General features: G+C 39.2%; 1 protein-coding gene and 1 long non-coding RNA gene across 4 annotated transcripts in view; both read right to left on the bottom strand.

The window, feature by feature from the left end:
- Positions 1 to 8: 8 nt before the first annotated feature.
- On the bottom strand, positions 9 to 1076 carry LOC113584127. 2 transcript variants are annotated; one of them, XR_003411380.2, is made up of 2 exons: positions 768 to 1076; positions 9 to 268 (listed from the first exon to the last, which is right to left on the bottom strand). It is a non-coding gene; the product is annotated as an uncharacterized LOC113584127 (long non-coding RNA). The 2 variants fall into 2 exon arrangements; XR_004776334.1 differs by having other exon boundaries at positions 9 to 232.
- An 814-nt stretch (positions 1077 to 1890) lies between these two features.
- The window catches only part of slco5a1b (solute carrier organic anion transporter family member 5A1b), a 34470-nt gene continuing 20951 nt past the window's right edge, over positions 1891 to 15409 (bottom strand). For both annotated transcript variants that reach the window (XM_027020848.2, XM_027020849.2), the window contains exons 16-23: positions 6691 to 6764; positions 6476 to 6553; positions 6270 to 6389; positions 5873 to 6039; positions 4114 to 4167; positions 3891 to 3955; positions 3160 to 3233; positions 1891 to 2984 (exon numbers count right to left, since the gene is read on the bottom strand). In XM_027020848.2, coding sequence (XP_026876649.2) covers positions 2913 to 2984; positions 3160 to 3233; positions 3891 to 3955; positions 4114 to 4167; positions 5873 to 6039; positions 6270 to 6389; positions 6476 to 6553; positions 6691 to 6764 — 704 coding nt within the window. In that variant the 3' untranslated portion in view covers positions 1891 to 2912. The remainder of the gene's footprint in view (positions 2985 to 3159; positions 3234 to 3890; positions 3956 to 4113; positions 4168 to 5872; positions 6040 to 6269; positions 6390 to 6475; positions 6554 to 6690; positions 6765 to 15409) is intronic.

Below are 15409 nucleotides of genomic sequence, written 5' to 3'. Positions count from 1 at the left end.
CAGGTGTATACTGAAAGACGTGAGACAAGCCATGTTTCTGGGATCTGACAGACAAAACTTTTCAGTGTCCTAGAGGCTTGTGCAAAGATACACTCAGATTTTCTCCTTGAGAAGAAAGAAGACATTACAGAAGATCTGCCAGGGTGAGGCAAGAAATCGGGAAGAACAGCAGCTGCGGAGGCAGCTGGCGTCCAGCCTGAGAGAAAAACATCCAGGTGAAGAGCCGCACAGTCTGTAACAGAAACACAAAATAAAAGCACAAACAACCCTTCACCAGGGTTGTAACACCAAAACAACTGTTATGTCTTTGGTATTTACATGATTTATTGTGCACAAATAAAATGCAATGCTGTTTACATATATGTAAATATGCTGTTGTTGATGCGTTCGCATATTTTGGCACTAGCATACATGCTAATTGCATTTAGCATTACCTAACGTTACCTAAATTAGCAATAAATAGCAATCGGCACATAAATATACCATCCTAGTTTGGTTTACATTCTTGTGGTTTAGTAGTGCCTTAATCGTGACCTAGATGAGTAACGAAGTTCCTAAATTGTTATTCTGTAACCTAGCAGTTTCTCGCTATTTAGCTAGCTAGAAAAGACCGGTTAGCTCTGCTCACTATGTGCATTATTGCACTCGTAGAAATTAAACATATCAGAGATCATTGTGACCATTGTATCAAAAGGTACGACCTGCTTAACTGTATAAAGCAATTCCTCAAAAGCCACTAATAAATGAGATTTGATGTGTTGGCTTACTTCAGTCCTGGATTAGCAGGGAAACTTGCATCTTGAGAGACGTATGTTTCAATCTGATGTCACACAGCTGCATGACTAAAAGCGATGCGCACACCGAGGTGTAGCGTACATAGTCGAGCGCGGTTCACAGAAGCAAGTGGCAGCAGTTAGTCAACCTCGCCAACTTTCTTATCTTTAGTAGTAAATCGCTGGTTTGCTAGTCTAACGTCAACAAAATTAAATCCAGAAAACATTATTTTGTTTATTTATGGTAGGCATGGCTATATTATCCAAGTGTTCAGTATAGTTAGCCATCAGGAGAGATCTATCTATCTGCTGGTACAGTGATTTTGATGAAGGCTGGTAAGAGTCCTGTTTATGTTATACAGCCTCAAGTATTCCAGGATCCATGTGTCGGGCATTGAATTACAGGCTTTCTTGTAATCAATCCAGGTGGTGCATATATGTGTGTGTGTGTGTGTGTGTGTGTGTGTGTGTGTGTGTGTGTGTGTGTGTGCGTATAAAATTTATTTTCCCCCTCTTGTTGTTATTATTATTAATAATAATAATAATAATAATAATAATAATAATAATAATAATAAACACTTCACCACATACCACTATTACAAAATGTAATGGATTCATGTAAAGCAATGGAATATTGTTTCATTATTTTTTATAATGAAATTCCATTCCTCCACACTTGTTCTTCGGTATCATCTTCACGTTTCATGTATACATTGTATCAGCATGTAATTAAAACATTCTGATGAATAAATATCAGTATTTGCGCTGGCACTCTTTTTTTTGTAATACCCCTAAATCTAATGGAATTATTTCATATTTATAACAGTGAGACCATTGAACATTAAGAAGCCAATAGAATTCTATTAGACAAGACAAAAAGTCCTGTAGAATCTTTTTGGAATCCTATAGTATTGTTAATCAAGTATATCTGTCACTTTCATTAAAGGGAACATTGGAGATAACTATTCCAACACAGCAAAAAATAATCAAAATCCAAAACTTATTATAATGTGATAGTGACAATGCAAAAGCAAAACAATATACAACTAAATGTGTATAAAATGTTTGTGTGTGTGTGTATTTACAAAACACCTGAAGAATATAAGAGCACAAAGAATTCAGTATACAGCACAAACAATTAAACTTTATTCACAAGACTAGCATTTAATTTTCTGAGGGAGCAAAAATAGCTTCTGTTAGAATTCTTGCTTTTATGTACAATTATCAGAAACAAATGTTAAAGAGAGGTGTAATGGCTGACTCTATAAGACCAGGTGTGCAATATATTTCACCAGAGAAAAAAAAAACTAGCCAACCCCATTCAACATCAGAATACATTTCTCCACAATGTCAATCAAACCTTATACCTACTATGATACAAAATGACACGAGTGGTCTGCTTTATGTTTGAGTTTTGGGAGACAGGTTTAACTCAAGCTTGGCTGATAAAACAAAGGTTTAAAATGATGGTTTAATGATTGTTTCCTTGGCTTGGTGAAAGTCATATCCTTGGCCTAAAGTTACAGTTCATGTATGCATATGTCTAAAGCTGTCTCTTCAAAAAACTTGAGTAAATTTGATGATGCAGATCCTATGGGATAATCATTAAGCTATGATGATATCATTATGCTGCTTTAAAGACTTTCACTCCAAAGAGAGATTCACAGCTTCTGCCAGGTACATCCTAAAGTATTACCTTTGTCAGTGTTGGCAAGTTAGCTCATATTCTTTTTCTCAGCAAAACATTCATCTGTAATTTACATTTGTTGACGATTAAATGTAAAATGGGTTACAAAGTTTTAAAAGTGGGGGAGCATTGAAATGCACATTCATATATGTATAAAGACCTGAAACAATATGATTAATATAGTCCAAACATTTAACAGAGAAATCTTAGAGCAGTAGAACATTGCCTGAACTACAGAGTCAGAACACATCAAAAAAGAGAAAGAGCTCAGAAAGAGAAGTTTATATACAACACTCAGAAAGTGACAGAGAGACAGAGAGAGTTGTTGAGCCTAGGTGAAACACCAGGGATAAAACTGACATACATGATGAGGTGGGAGGGTGAAAGAAAGTGAGAGAGACATGGAAGGGAAAAGAGAAGGGTAAAGTTATTTCCTCTTGTTCCTCTATGTTTTACTGAGGAAGGGCTTTAAGGATGGCATTCACCTCCTCTGCTACTGCAGTCAGTGCAAACTCAAACTGCTCCTGAGGCAAATAATGAGAAAATGTGTGAGAGGTTAAAAAATTAGTGAGAGGAGACATGTAAAGAGAAAACGAGTGAGACCTGCGTGTGTGTGTGTGTGTGTGTGTGTGTGTGTGTGTGTGTGTGTGTGTGCGAGAGTGTATATGTATATGTGTATATGAGTGTGTATATTTATACCTTTGTCTGAACCATGCCAGGCCTCTGATCTCTCAGGTGCTCCAGTGTGGCAGCAATATCTATCTCCTTAGCACCTTCATAAACATACACAAGTCAACCAAGCTAATCACTTCAGTCTCTTGAGAGTCTCTTGTGGATTTAGAATAAATTCTCTTTTAGATTAATGAAATGAATTTGTTATGGAATTTGCACTGATGAGGTCAACAAGAGATAGGCTAAAGGAATCAATCTGACTGGATGATGACACTCTTAATTTATTAATAACAGAAATACAAATGATTTTATAGGTAAATATAGTTAAATAAATTTTATAAAACTTATAATTATTTTATATAGCATATAGCAATATGCTAATTTTGACATACTCAGTAAGTTGTATAATGTTAAAGCATTAGCTACTATGCATATTTCAAAACATATCAGAAAGTCCAGAATTAAAGATGTTAGGTTAATTTTGTTAACATTCAGCTTCCATTGATTCAAAGTTAAAATTCTGTTGACTACGTGGAATTTAAATTCACAATTTCTGAACCCTAGGCCTTGTGCAATTACACACATTGGTATAAAACTCTCAAAAGATGTGAGCAACATATGTAGGTCCAAACCACAGTGAAGAGTGTTGAGTCTAACCATGGTTAGTTTTAAACTCATTACTTTATTTCATTATGGTGTTTTCAGTGTGCCAGTGATTTTACAAAGATATTTTAATCAGCTTCTCCATCTGCACTTACCTTTTGCCATTTTATTCAGAACCATATCAATCAGTATGTATGTCCCAGTCCTACCAGCCCCATCACTGGGAGAAAGAGGGAGGAGATTACTGATCATTTTAATTATAAGACTTATGCTCTCTCTCTCTCTCTCTCTCTCTCTCTCTCTCTCTCTCTCTCTCTCTCTCTCTCTCGTGTGTGTGTGTGCATTTGTGTTTCTAATTGTTTTCATGTGTATACTTGCCTGCAGTGAACAATAATTGGGCAGGATCTTCCTCTGTAACATTTATTTACTTTCCTGTGAGAGAAAACCAACACACACACACACACACACACACACACACACACACACACACACACACACACACACACACACACACACACACACACACACACACACACACACACACATTTCAGACTCAGGCATTTGCAGATATTATCATTTACACTAAGTGTTTCTAATCTTCAGCAATTTTCAGCTTCAGAAACAAACCCAGAACCGAACACAGCACCACTGCACAGTAGCACACAGTAAGTGCGTGCCACACATTCCCTGTAGTTTCATCTAGTATGTGTGCTGGTAGCACACTCACATGAACTGCTGTGCCTGCAGGTTCTGGGACATAAAGCTGTCACATTAACATAAGCTCCATCAGACACTGAGGGCTTCAGTTACAGTATGTGAACATATATGACATTAGAACACTAGACAAGTGACAGGATCTAGGGGTAAAGGAGGATAAACACAGAAAAGATGGAAGAGAGAATTACAGAGAGAGAAATTGTCTTCCCGTCCAATGGCTAAGTACAGTGGATAAGGAAGGGAGCAGACTGTAGAGCAGACTGAGTTCAGAATTTTAGCACAAAGGCAAGGTCTCACTGGGGAAATAGGGAAAGAATGGGATATCCCAAGGTGCACTTGGATGTGGAGTCACGACTGTCAGTGATCACTTTTGTGACTATGCAACTGGGGTCACAGTTCACAAGCTGCATCAGCACAAAAATGACACTGGCAACCGCTCAAACCAACAAGAAGGAGAGAAAGACAGGGACTGAGAGGGAGAGAGGGAGAAAAAGACAGTGAGAGAGAAGATAAAAGCTTAAGGGAAGAAATGAGAAGAAGGGTAGGGGGGAAGGAGATGAGAGGAGAGAAAAAAAAGAAAACATCCCCTTAAAAAAAGAAATGAGTCCCCTCACTCAGCCAGTCCTGAGCCAAAGGTTAGGCTAACTAATGCACAACTGACAACGGGCTCACCCCTCACAAGTCCAGGAGCAAGAAAAAAACAGCAAGCTGAACTAGAACAAATCAAATTGGTCCATTGGCTATTGGGAAACTAAAACTAAATTATAGTGTAAACTGTAATGCTAACAGGTCCTAAAGAGACAGTAGACCATAGGACTATTTAAATTGATGATGGAAAAGAGCCTTGATGTAAGTGACATATCAAGACAAAACAGACTCAACTATGAATGAGATCAAAGACTATGCCAGCAGGGTAGCAGTATCTTTCTGTTGTTAAACAATTTTTACAACTGCTAATTTAGTAAATCAATGTACAAAACTCAAACTTTCTAATTTCATTATTACTGTTATTCTGCTAATGTTTTATAGTTCATTGTTCTCAAATTCGTAGACTTAGATTTGGCTATACAAATGTACCTTAATTACCCTATCAGACAGAGAGAGAGAGAGAGAGAGAAAGAGAGATTAAGAGATGGAGCTGCAGAAAAAGTGGTGGAGAAAAAAGGAGAGTACACTGTCAGAGAGAGAAGGAGTGAGAGAGATTAGTGGGTGGGGCTAGAAAAAAAAGGAGAGTACACTGACTGTCAAAGAGAAAGCGAATGACAGTGAGAGGGGAAAATGGGAGAAAAAATGCCCCTATGCATGTCATTACAATAACTGAGCAATGCATTAAGGTAAGTTCTAAATATATACATACACACACACACACACACACACACACACACACACCAGGGTTGGCAGGGTGCAGGGTAGGGCATACCTGCGGAAATCAAGAAGAGCCTGGTTGGTCTCAGGTGTGTGTTGATTGAGCCAGGTGTGATAGTGGAATTGGGTGACTGTGCGACTCTCATTGGTCTGCATGTTCTTCAGGTAAAAACTACGAACCAAGAAATCCTCACACCACACATGTTCTGATACCAAGTTCACCTACAAACACACATACATGTGCAAACACCCCAACAAAAATAGCATTAAAAAAACTGCTTAAAAAAACACTATGTGCACACTTCTGAGTGTAGTGTTGCTAATATTCCAAATAAATGCAAATAACCAGCATATCTTATGCAAAATGAGTGAGTGTGTTTGGCAAATACATTGAATGTGTCATATGTAAAGAATGGGTTGGTGTCATCAGCAAAGCTGTGTGTGAGCTGTACCTCATATATATGATAGAGATTAGAGCCTTCATCTGGCCAGTAGTGGTAACACTGTTTAACACCGCTCTCTGTTAGAGGAGTCAGCATGACGATCACAACACATCCACTCTCCCACACCATCTACACAGAAAACACAGATGTATTACACACACACACACACACACACACTCTCTCTCACTCTCACTCACTCGCTCACTCTGAATTACCTGCCAAAAGTCAGCCACAGTAGAAGGCAAGGGACCTTGAGTTGCAATGTAGGCTGGGTTTCTTGGGTCATGATCCATCTAACAGACAAACACAGTTGCATGTTCACCAATACACTCCTTATACCAGATAATACTCACTGTGTATTGTAGTGTACAATCTGGTTTACAATGTATTTATTTATTGTAGTAAACTGTAGAACATGGTGTGTACTCACAATAGGGCTGGCATTGATGTAATCAGAGTTGCCTTGGCTGTTCTCCACTTTTAGACAGATTCTAGAATGATCATCTGAACATGCCCACACACACACACACACACCAGAACTTATTTTTGTAACTCTTTTTTCAAGGTATGGGAATTAACTGTCAAGATCTGCCAGTTGGAGAGTGAAGGGTTCTTACTTGACCCAATGAAAGGCCTGCGATGTCCTGGCCTCCAAGGTGGTTTATCTATTGTTATGGTGCTGTCAAGCTAGAAGCAATCGAGAAGTGTACCAAAGAACTCAAGAGAACATGGTAAAGAAGATGCAGCCAGGAGGAAGAGGGAACTGAGTGCTATGTCTGCCCCTTGCCTAAGGGGTCTTGCCTGCCAAGAGCAATGGGGAAGATGGTGCGGAATGCAGCGGAGCCCGGTTAGTGTCCACCAAGAAAGTGATGACAGTGATAGCAGAGACAGAACACATCCACCTGCCACGCTATAACAACGTGGGTGCTTGTGAGCCATATTCTACACAGCTATGTGTAGTTGCTCAGCACTATGGCTAGACAGTGTGTCTGGAGGGGAAAACACTAGAGTTAAGAGGGGAAAACACTCCAGTTATTTGTGGATCTGCTGCCGGAGCATGATGACCTACTGGCTTTGACCACAGCCCTCTAGCAATGCTTTGTGTAGGTTCTGGTGATCTAAGCAGCCTGGTGGCTACTCCCAGTGAGACGGAGGCTACAGGGTGGGTGAATAAACATGTTGGCTGTAGAACTGAGCATAGTGTGACAGGAATATCCAGCTTTCAGGAAGACAGGATAGGAGGAGTTAGCATTGAAACGTTTACTGCAACGCATTGTTACCAAACGAGTTTAACTTTGTGAACCAACTTAGTGAACCAGCCAGCCTCCAAGTAGTGGCTGCGGAGGCAGAGAGAGCAGAACTCTTTCTTGGCATGAGACATGGTGGCAAGCAGTGTAGTACTATGCAGCAGAGGAACTCAGGGAAGAAATGGCATGCTGAACAGCTCCTAAAAGCGAGTGGCCGAGGAGCAATAAGTGTGTTGGCAGACACTGCACTAGCCCATACGTATACTGGAGTTAGCGGGAAATGAGAGGTGGGGCTGTCCAGTGGGCAGCTTCCAATAAAGACAACTCTCAGCAATGAAACTACTGCCAGAAATATTGGCTGCTACTGGGGGCATTGGATCAGATGTAGCAGTGTTCTTTTTATAATACCGTACTTGTATTAAGTAACATATGTTACCAATATACAAAGTTTTGCATAACTGGATTTATATAGATTTCATCTGTTACTTTCCCTTTCAGACTTTATTTTCACAGAGATGAACGCTGTGCACTTGGGTTACATTTGGGAGCAGCTGACTGTGCTGCATGCCATGCTGATGCTGCCCAGGGACAAAAAACAGATCCTGGAGGAGCTGAAGGGGATGTGCTGTGACAGAGCCAGCATGCAGAGCAGGAAGACAATGAAATGGCAGCATAAACAATTACTTCCAGTTGTTATCATCATGAGGAACATGGATCAACTCAGAGCATGGGCATTTTATCAGAGAGAGTATGATCAATGTAGCATTATGTGTTTCACCAAAACATGGCTGCATGGCTGTAAATCCATGACGCTAGTTCTACATGACCAACTTTCACACTATTTGGGTAGACCAGAACATAAAGCTAAGTGGTAAAATGGTAACATTGCTTTGCTTGTGAACACCAAATGATGCCATCTTATTAGCCTGGACATGTATCTTAGACTATGAAGTATTAGGTTTGCTGCTGTGTTATTTGCCGAGAGAGTTTCTGTCCAAAATTGTTGATGTTAATATTACCTCTTCTGTGCCGGCAGAAGCAGTGTGTGACCTAATCCACTCTATCACGATTTGATTGATTGTTAGGGTGTAAAGTCTATTCTAAGCCATACATTGACAGCAGTTAGTTTAAAATGAGGTATTAAATTTTAATTGCCCACAGACACTTCTGCTGCATCATAACTAGTGGTGTATAAAGTGATTGTAGATCCAAAAACACATAATATCACACTGAATGATGTTTTTATCTGCAGTCAATCTTTAATGTCATCTGACATAAACAGGAAGTATGGCACCTACTTTTTACATGCAGTAAAGTCACTCGTTTCTCATTTCTTGACAGAAAAATGTATTCCATTTAAGGTACTGTATGTCTTTTTGTATATATTCATTATGTTTTAAAAAGAGATTGTGCTTTACAATAAAGTATATGTGTATATCTAGAGTTCTCATAGTGTGTTTGTTCTCTGATGCTGCTTGGAATTTTTTTCAAACTGTTACAATATTTCAACATTAGTGGTTGCTATGTTTATGGTATGTTAGCTATCTACTTTAGTAAAGTTTTTAAATAATATATTTTCATATAATAATAATAATAATACTAATAATAATATGTACACAACATATAACTAATCATTCATTTGATGAGTTTTGATAAACTTGGAGTGACTTTATTTATGGCAGTCCTTACACTTAACAATGGGTAGGTGTAAGTTTTAAGTTATAACTTAAAGGTACGTTGAAACTATGATACTTGGTACAGCTGTTAAAATTTTAGGAGCTTGTAAACTCAAGCATATGGGCAGTTTACGTTTATACTAAGGCTACCATTGAATTTCCATTCAGATGGTACAACTGGCTGCTGGACTTATTGTATGCTAATGTACGAAATGCATAGAGCTCTTCCTCCCTTCCACCACTGGGAAGTTCATATCACAGTCTGGTCCAATGTACTCCTTCATATACACCAGCTGTTCTTTGGCAACCAGTACATACAAGAATGGTTAGCAAATGGACACACAACCCTAAGAGGATGCTTTGAGGTCACAGAGTAGGAAGCAATATGTGAGCCATATAAAGAAGACATTAAGACCATGACTGAATGTCACAGAATACATTCAATTCTGTGTTTATAGTCTTGTCCATGGCAGAAAATCTGCTGCTTCCCCAGAATAAACCCTGAATAACCATGGATCTTAAGGCACTTCTTAATTAGAAGAAGTCAAGGACTAAAAACCAGTGGCTTTAACATTACACATGATGAAGACCCTGGAGATATCAGTGCTTTCCTACATGAGACCTGTGGTAGACTTATCAGTAGACCCCTGCAGTTTGTTGGGTGTTGATGATGCAATCATCTACATGCTGCAGTGGGTCCAGACACACCTGTATAAAGCTGACAGCACTGTGAGGGTTATGTTTTTTGATTTCTCCAGTGTCTTTAACACTATCCAGCCTTCTCTACTCCACCATCACCTCGACCATGGTCTGCCTGACATCCAGAGTCTAGTTTTTGTGACTGCAGATGTGCATGTCAAAGCAGGTGCTGAGTAGCACAGCAGTGCCACAGAACAAGGCCCTGTCACCTTTCCTGTTCCTATTACACATTTGACTTCAGCTATAACACAGAGCTTTGTCACATGCAGAAATTTTCTGATGGGTATTGGAGTACAGGGACATGATAAATAACTGTGTGTTGTGGCAATAATCTACAGCTCAGCATAGCTAAAACAAATTAAATGGGGGTGGACTTTACAAATAACAAAAATTCACCATACAAAAGTTGTCATCCTGGAAGAGGAATTGGAGAGGGTGTAAATATACAAGTACCTGGCAGTGCATCTGGACCACAGACTGAACATATAAGATTGATGCAGTCTGCAGGAAAGGACAGAGCAGACTCCATTTCTTGAGGAATTTAATTTATATAACAAAATGCTGCAGATTTTCTATGAGACTGTTGTGTCCAGTGCTATCTTCTATTTGGTAGTGTGCTGGGGGAGTGGCATAAAAGCAGAAGATGCTAAGAAACTGAACAAACTGATCAGGAAGACTAGACTAGTCATTGAGACCAGTCTGGTCTCTTTGGAGTCAGTATTTCAAGAAAGAAATGTGAAAAAGCTAGTCCTGATCAGTAGGACCACTCATATCCTCTCCATGACTGTGTGGCCAGTCAGAGGAACAGCTTTAGCTCCAGACTGCTTCAGCCCTGCCGCAATAAAGCACACTGGTAACATTTTCATTGATCCTCTATAGATGATTATTAAATTAGTATAAGTAACATGATTATGAATGAATCAGACTGTTTGGATACAGTCATAGTCAAGTTTATTACACCAAGCAATAAGTGGAACATTTCGAGGGTCAGATCTGAAATATTAACCTCAAGACAAAATCCTGACCTTGGCCCTAATCCTGACCCCAACTATAACGAAAATACAGTTACAGTATGTTGTCAACAGCATGTCTACAACAACTTGCTGAGTATGGTAAGATGGTATGTATTATACCTTTTAAATGAAAGTCTGGCCAGGAGCTGGGTTCTCAGGTTAGCATGTACTTCCCCACAGCTGTAATTAATGTAATGTTTAATGTGTTAAAAATAATGTAAAGTTCTTGTTTTATGTGCTGTTATGTGCTTGTTTATTGACACAAAGCCTAGCGCAACAGGCGCAGTGCCTTCGACATCCCTTGAAGAAGTCCTCAATTTACAGGTGTAAGCAATAAGGCAGCAGCAACAAGAAGTACTAGCCCAAAGACAGGAGATGCAAACCATAGAGCCTTCCCTAAACCTACTTGCCTCCTACTTTGAAACCCTAACTAGTTCTTCCATCTCCCAGATATGTTTCATCCACATGCTACCCTTTTTATCAGCTGGTGAACCCAGAGCATTGCAATGGAGATGCCAATGCACATGAAAACGTTATAGTACAGTGTAAATCGTACTTTGCCTATAACCAAGATTTGCCAGACCCCATATGTGGTCTTCGTTATTAGCAGTTTAATGGATTGAGCAAAGCCCTAGGGAACAACTCTCATTACCTCTGATTCTCCTCTGACAGGAGACTACCAAGCTTTCATGAACCAGTTTATAATGTATTTGAATATCCAAAGAAGGGGAGAGCATGTGCTTGTGCCCTCATCAGGCTTAAACAGGTCAACAGCTGTGTGATATGCATTCTAAAATCAGAACTACAATTTTGAAAGCAATGACACTGACAAGACTTTGGAGACTTGGTCATCATATTTTTTGAGTGAATATACTTCTATCAGCTGACAAAGCAATTATGCTCTGGGCAGAAGAGACATTCAACAGAATGCGTTTCCAGTTTCAACAACAACAACAAAAAATAATAATCCAACAAACTAATTAATAATAAAGATATTGTTCATGACTGGTTCCATTCTTCTACAATGGGCAGAGTGTAAGATGTTTATTTATTCTTTCTCAGTCATCAGCGTTTTATCTGTGGGAAGTATAGATTAATTAATAGTCTGATGAAAAAGACTCTAGTAATAGAGGTATGCACCCAGACTTTAGAAGTTGTTAGGGACATTGTGAATTTATAAGTGTAAGTTCTGGATGTCTTAGGTGAAGTTAATGAGCCGTGCACTCATATCACAGCCCTCATAGTGGAGTGAATGGGTGACTGCGAAATTAGGGGCACCAGCAGCTGTAGTTAGCTGTATATTAACGGCCAGGGTGCTGGACATTGCAGATAATCTTAGGGTCTTAAGCAAGTGTAGGTTTTCTAAGATAGTCATTCATGTAGGAGCTAATGATATATGCCAGTCAGAGATGACAAAGAGTAATATTGTAAAGTTGTGTTGATTAGCAAAGGCGTTATCCAATGCTTTAATATACTTTGGACCCATTCCAATGATAATGGATTTAATGTATTCTGTCTAACAAAAACTTGGAACAGGCCAAATGAGTAAAGAGCCTTAAATTAAACAGGTCTTTCTGGCTAACGCTATGTGCACTGCCCTTGTCTAACTGACCATGGAGGTGGCATTGTAGTTATTTCTAATGACACATTAGGCATAAACCAGAAAGTTGATTACAAATAATTTGAAATACTTTCTATTAACAAAAACAATGTATCCAGAAAAAAGTCTTCTTAGATTTTTCCAGTTACCAGGACTCTACCAGATTTCCTATTAATCAATCTAGTTATTTTGGTAGAAAGAGCAGTCATTGTTAGAGATGTCAATCCTCAAGACCCTTGTTCTCTACTAAAATCAGTTGCTTTCATTCAATATAACAGAATAACAGAACCCACAATTTCTGGTTGACATGCATTTGATTTAATACAGATATATCATATAGACATACCAAACATAGCTGTCCTATCCCAGTGTAATGCCATCTCAGACCACTCCCTTATTTCATTTGAACTGCATATTAGTTACAATATGGTTACTTTGGTTACTTTGCAGAGAGAATATAATCAGAATAATAATTACACTTTCACTTTAAAAGTGAAAAGACTCTTTAAGAGAGTCTTCATAATTATACAAAGGCACTTATTTCAGTTTTGAATAGCTTCTCTTCCCTAATAGAAGATGATAAACATAAGAGCACAACTAAAAATAAAACTGACGCCAAAACTCAGATTCCAACATCAAATAGTAGTAAAAAAAATCTGATTTCAACTGTCACAGTTAGTCCCTCCTAGCATCCATGTTTCCATGATTTCTCTGCCTCATGTCTTTGTTTTGCTTTACTTCCTTGTTGTGGTTCCGTTCTTTAGTTTTGCTTTCTACGTCCCTCATTATTTGCACTTGTGTCTTTTTTAACTCTTATTAGTTCATGTATTTAAACTCTGTATTTTTGCCTGTGTCTTGACTGATCATTGTAAGTAAAGCCACAGACTGTTATTTGTGATTCCTAGCCCTTGTTTTCCTAGCCTCTGTGTTATTCCTGGACTCTTTGATATAGCCTGCATCCCCTGTTTTTTCTTTGTGTGCTTTTGTTTGTTTGTTATTATGTATCCATGGACTGTTATTGGCAAATTGACCCTGGACTGTTACAATGACACCTACTCTGGATTTGCCCCTAATGAATCTCACTCTTCTCCGCACATGCGTCCGCCTCCTTACCATTCACCATTACACCAACATCACATAGTAGAATTGAAAAAATTAAAAACATGTAAAATAATATTCAGAGTATTGATGTGGCATCATGCAATTAGAGACAACCATGTCAATAGAGACATTAGAGTCCTTTATTCCTATCCAACATCTTAAACTAGTATAATTAATTTCCCCAAAATCTTACATTTGCTTACTAGATAGATTACCCACACACTACCTTAAAGAAATACTGACTGAAATAATTGAATCTCTAACCTATTATATATAGTAAACTCCTCCCTTAACATTGGCAATGTACATAAATCATTCAAAGTAGCAGTTATCAAACCACTGATCTAAAAATCTAACCTTGACTCAGGTCTATTTCAAACTATAGGCCAAATATAAACTTGCCCTTTGTTTCCAAAATCGTAGAAAAAGATGTAGCTCCTCAGTTATCCTCATTCTGTGACGGGTCGGGCAAAAACAGATGCTTGCGGATAGCAGGTTGGTTTAATCGTTGTTCAGGGGTTGTGCAATAATCCAGTGTGATGACAAAAGGGGAAGATAAAGGGATAATCCAAATTGTGGAGAGTTTAACAGTCCAAGTCAGAAACCAGAAGATCAATCACAATATAACCAGACAGACAATCCAAAAGGTGCAGGCAAAATACAACAACGAGGAATACTACGAAATGATACGGTACACAAAAAGACAATCCAAAATAACGCTCGGTATGCTTCTAGAGATTATTGGCAATACTTCGCAAAGACTTAGAGTTAGAAACATATCCAACAAACTAATAAATGTTATATAATCTAGTAATCAGGACATACAGGTGAGTTCAATATTCTGGTGACACTGATCTGATTGGAGTCGTCAAGTGGGTGATGATCGGGTTGCTGGGTATTGTCCGTCAGAGGATTTGGCATTATGACAGTTCCCTCCCCCAAAGAGTCTGGAACGGCCGAGGCACAAGGACAGCCATGACGATCTCTTGTAGGCACAGTGGAGTCCGACCTATTATGAGTTCCCACCATAAGAACGCAGTGGGGAGACCCACGAGAACGAGGAGCAGGTTTTTCAGAGTTTCTAGAATGAAAGTCTGATACTAGAACAGGATCCAGTATATCATCACGAGGAACCCAACTCTGTTCCTCAGGACCAAACCCCTCCCAGTCCAGTATTGTATCGTATCATCCCTCCTTCTGGAATCCAGAACGCGATGCACAGCATATATCAGAGTGCCATCATAGTCAATGGGTTGTAGAGGGGTAAACCTCATTCAAAGGACCTACAACAGGCTTGAGGAGAGAGACATGGAAGGCCCTAGAAACACGAAAATAAGTTCAACTGATATGTTACCTCGTTAACTCGTTTCCAGATCTCAAGGGGACCAATATACTTGGAACCCAGATTGCAGCAGGAACCCAGCTTGTGGAAATCCCGTATGGAAAGCCAAACTCGATCACCTGGTTGGTAGTTAGGATTCGCCCCTCTGTGTCTGGCAGCCGTTTCCTTGTAACATTGTATCGCCTGTTCGATGCGTTGGTGAGGCTCCTCCCATACCTTATCACTGCGTCTCATCCAAACATCCACCGCTGGGATATCAGTAGTAACAGGAGTCCATGGAGCCATAGGAGGTTGATAGCCTAGAATACACTCAAACGAGGTTAATCCTGTGGATGAGCTAGTGAGCAAATTCTGCACCAAATCCACCCAAGATAAGAACTTGGACCAATCCGAATGATTGTGCATACAAAAACATCTCAGAAATTTACTAAGCTCCTGATTTGAACAGTCCTTTAGATTGCGGATGATACC

The sequence above is a fragment of the Electrophorus electricus genome, chromosome 7, assembly GCF_013358815.1.
Source record: "Electrophorus electricus isolate fEleEle1 chromosome 7, fEleEle1.pri, whole genome shotgun sequence".
In the NCBI taxonomy this organism is placed as follows: domain Eukaryota; kingdom Metazoa; phylum Chordata; class Actinopteri; order Gymnotiformes; family Gymnotidae; genus Electrophorus; species Electrophorus electricus.
This window is presented reverse-complemented; position numbering and strand designations above follow the sequence as displayed.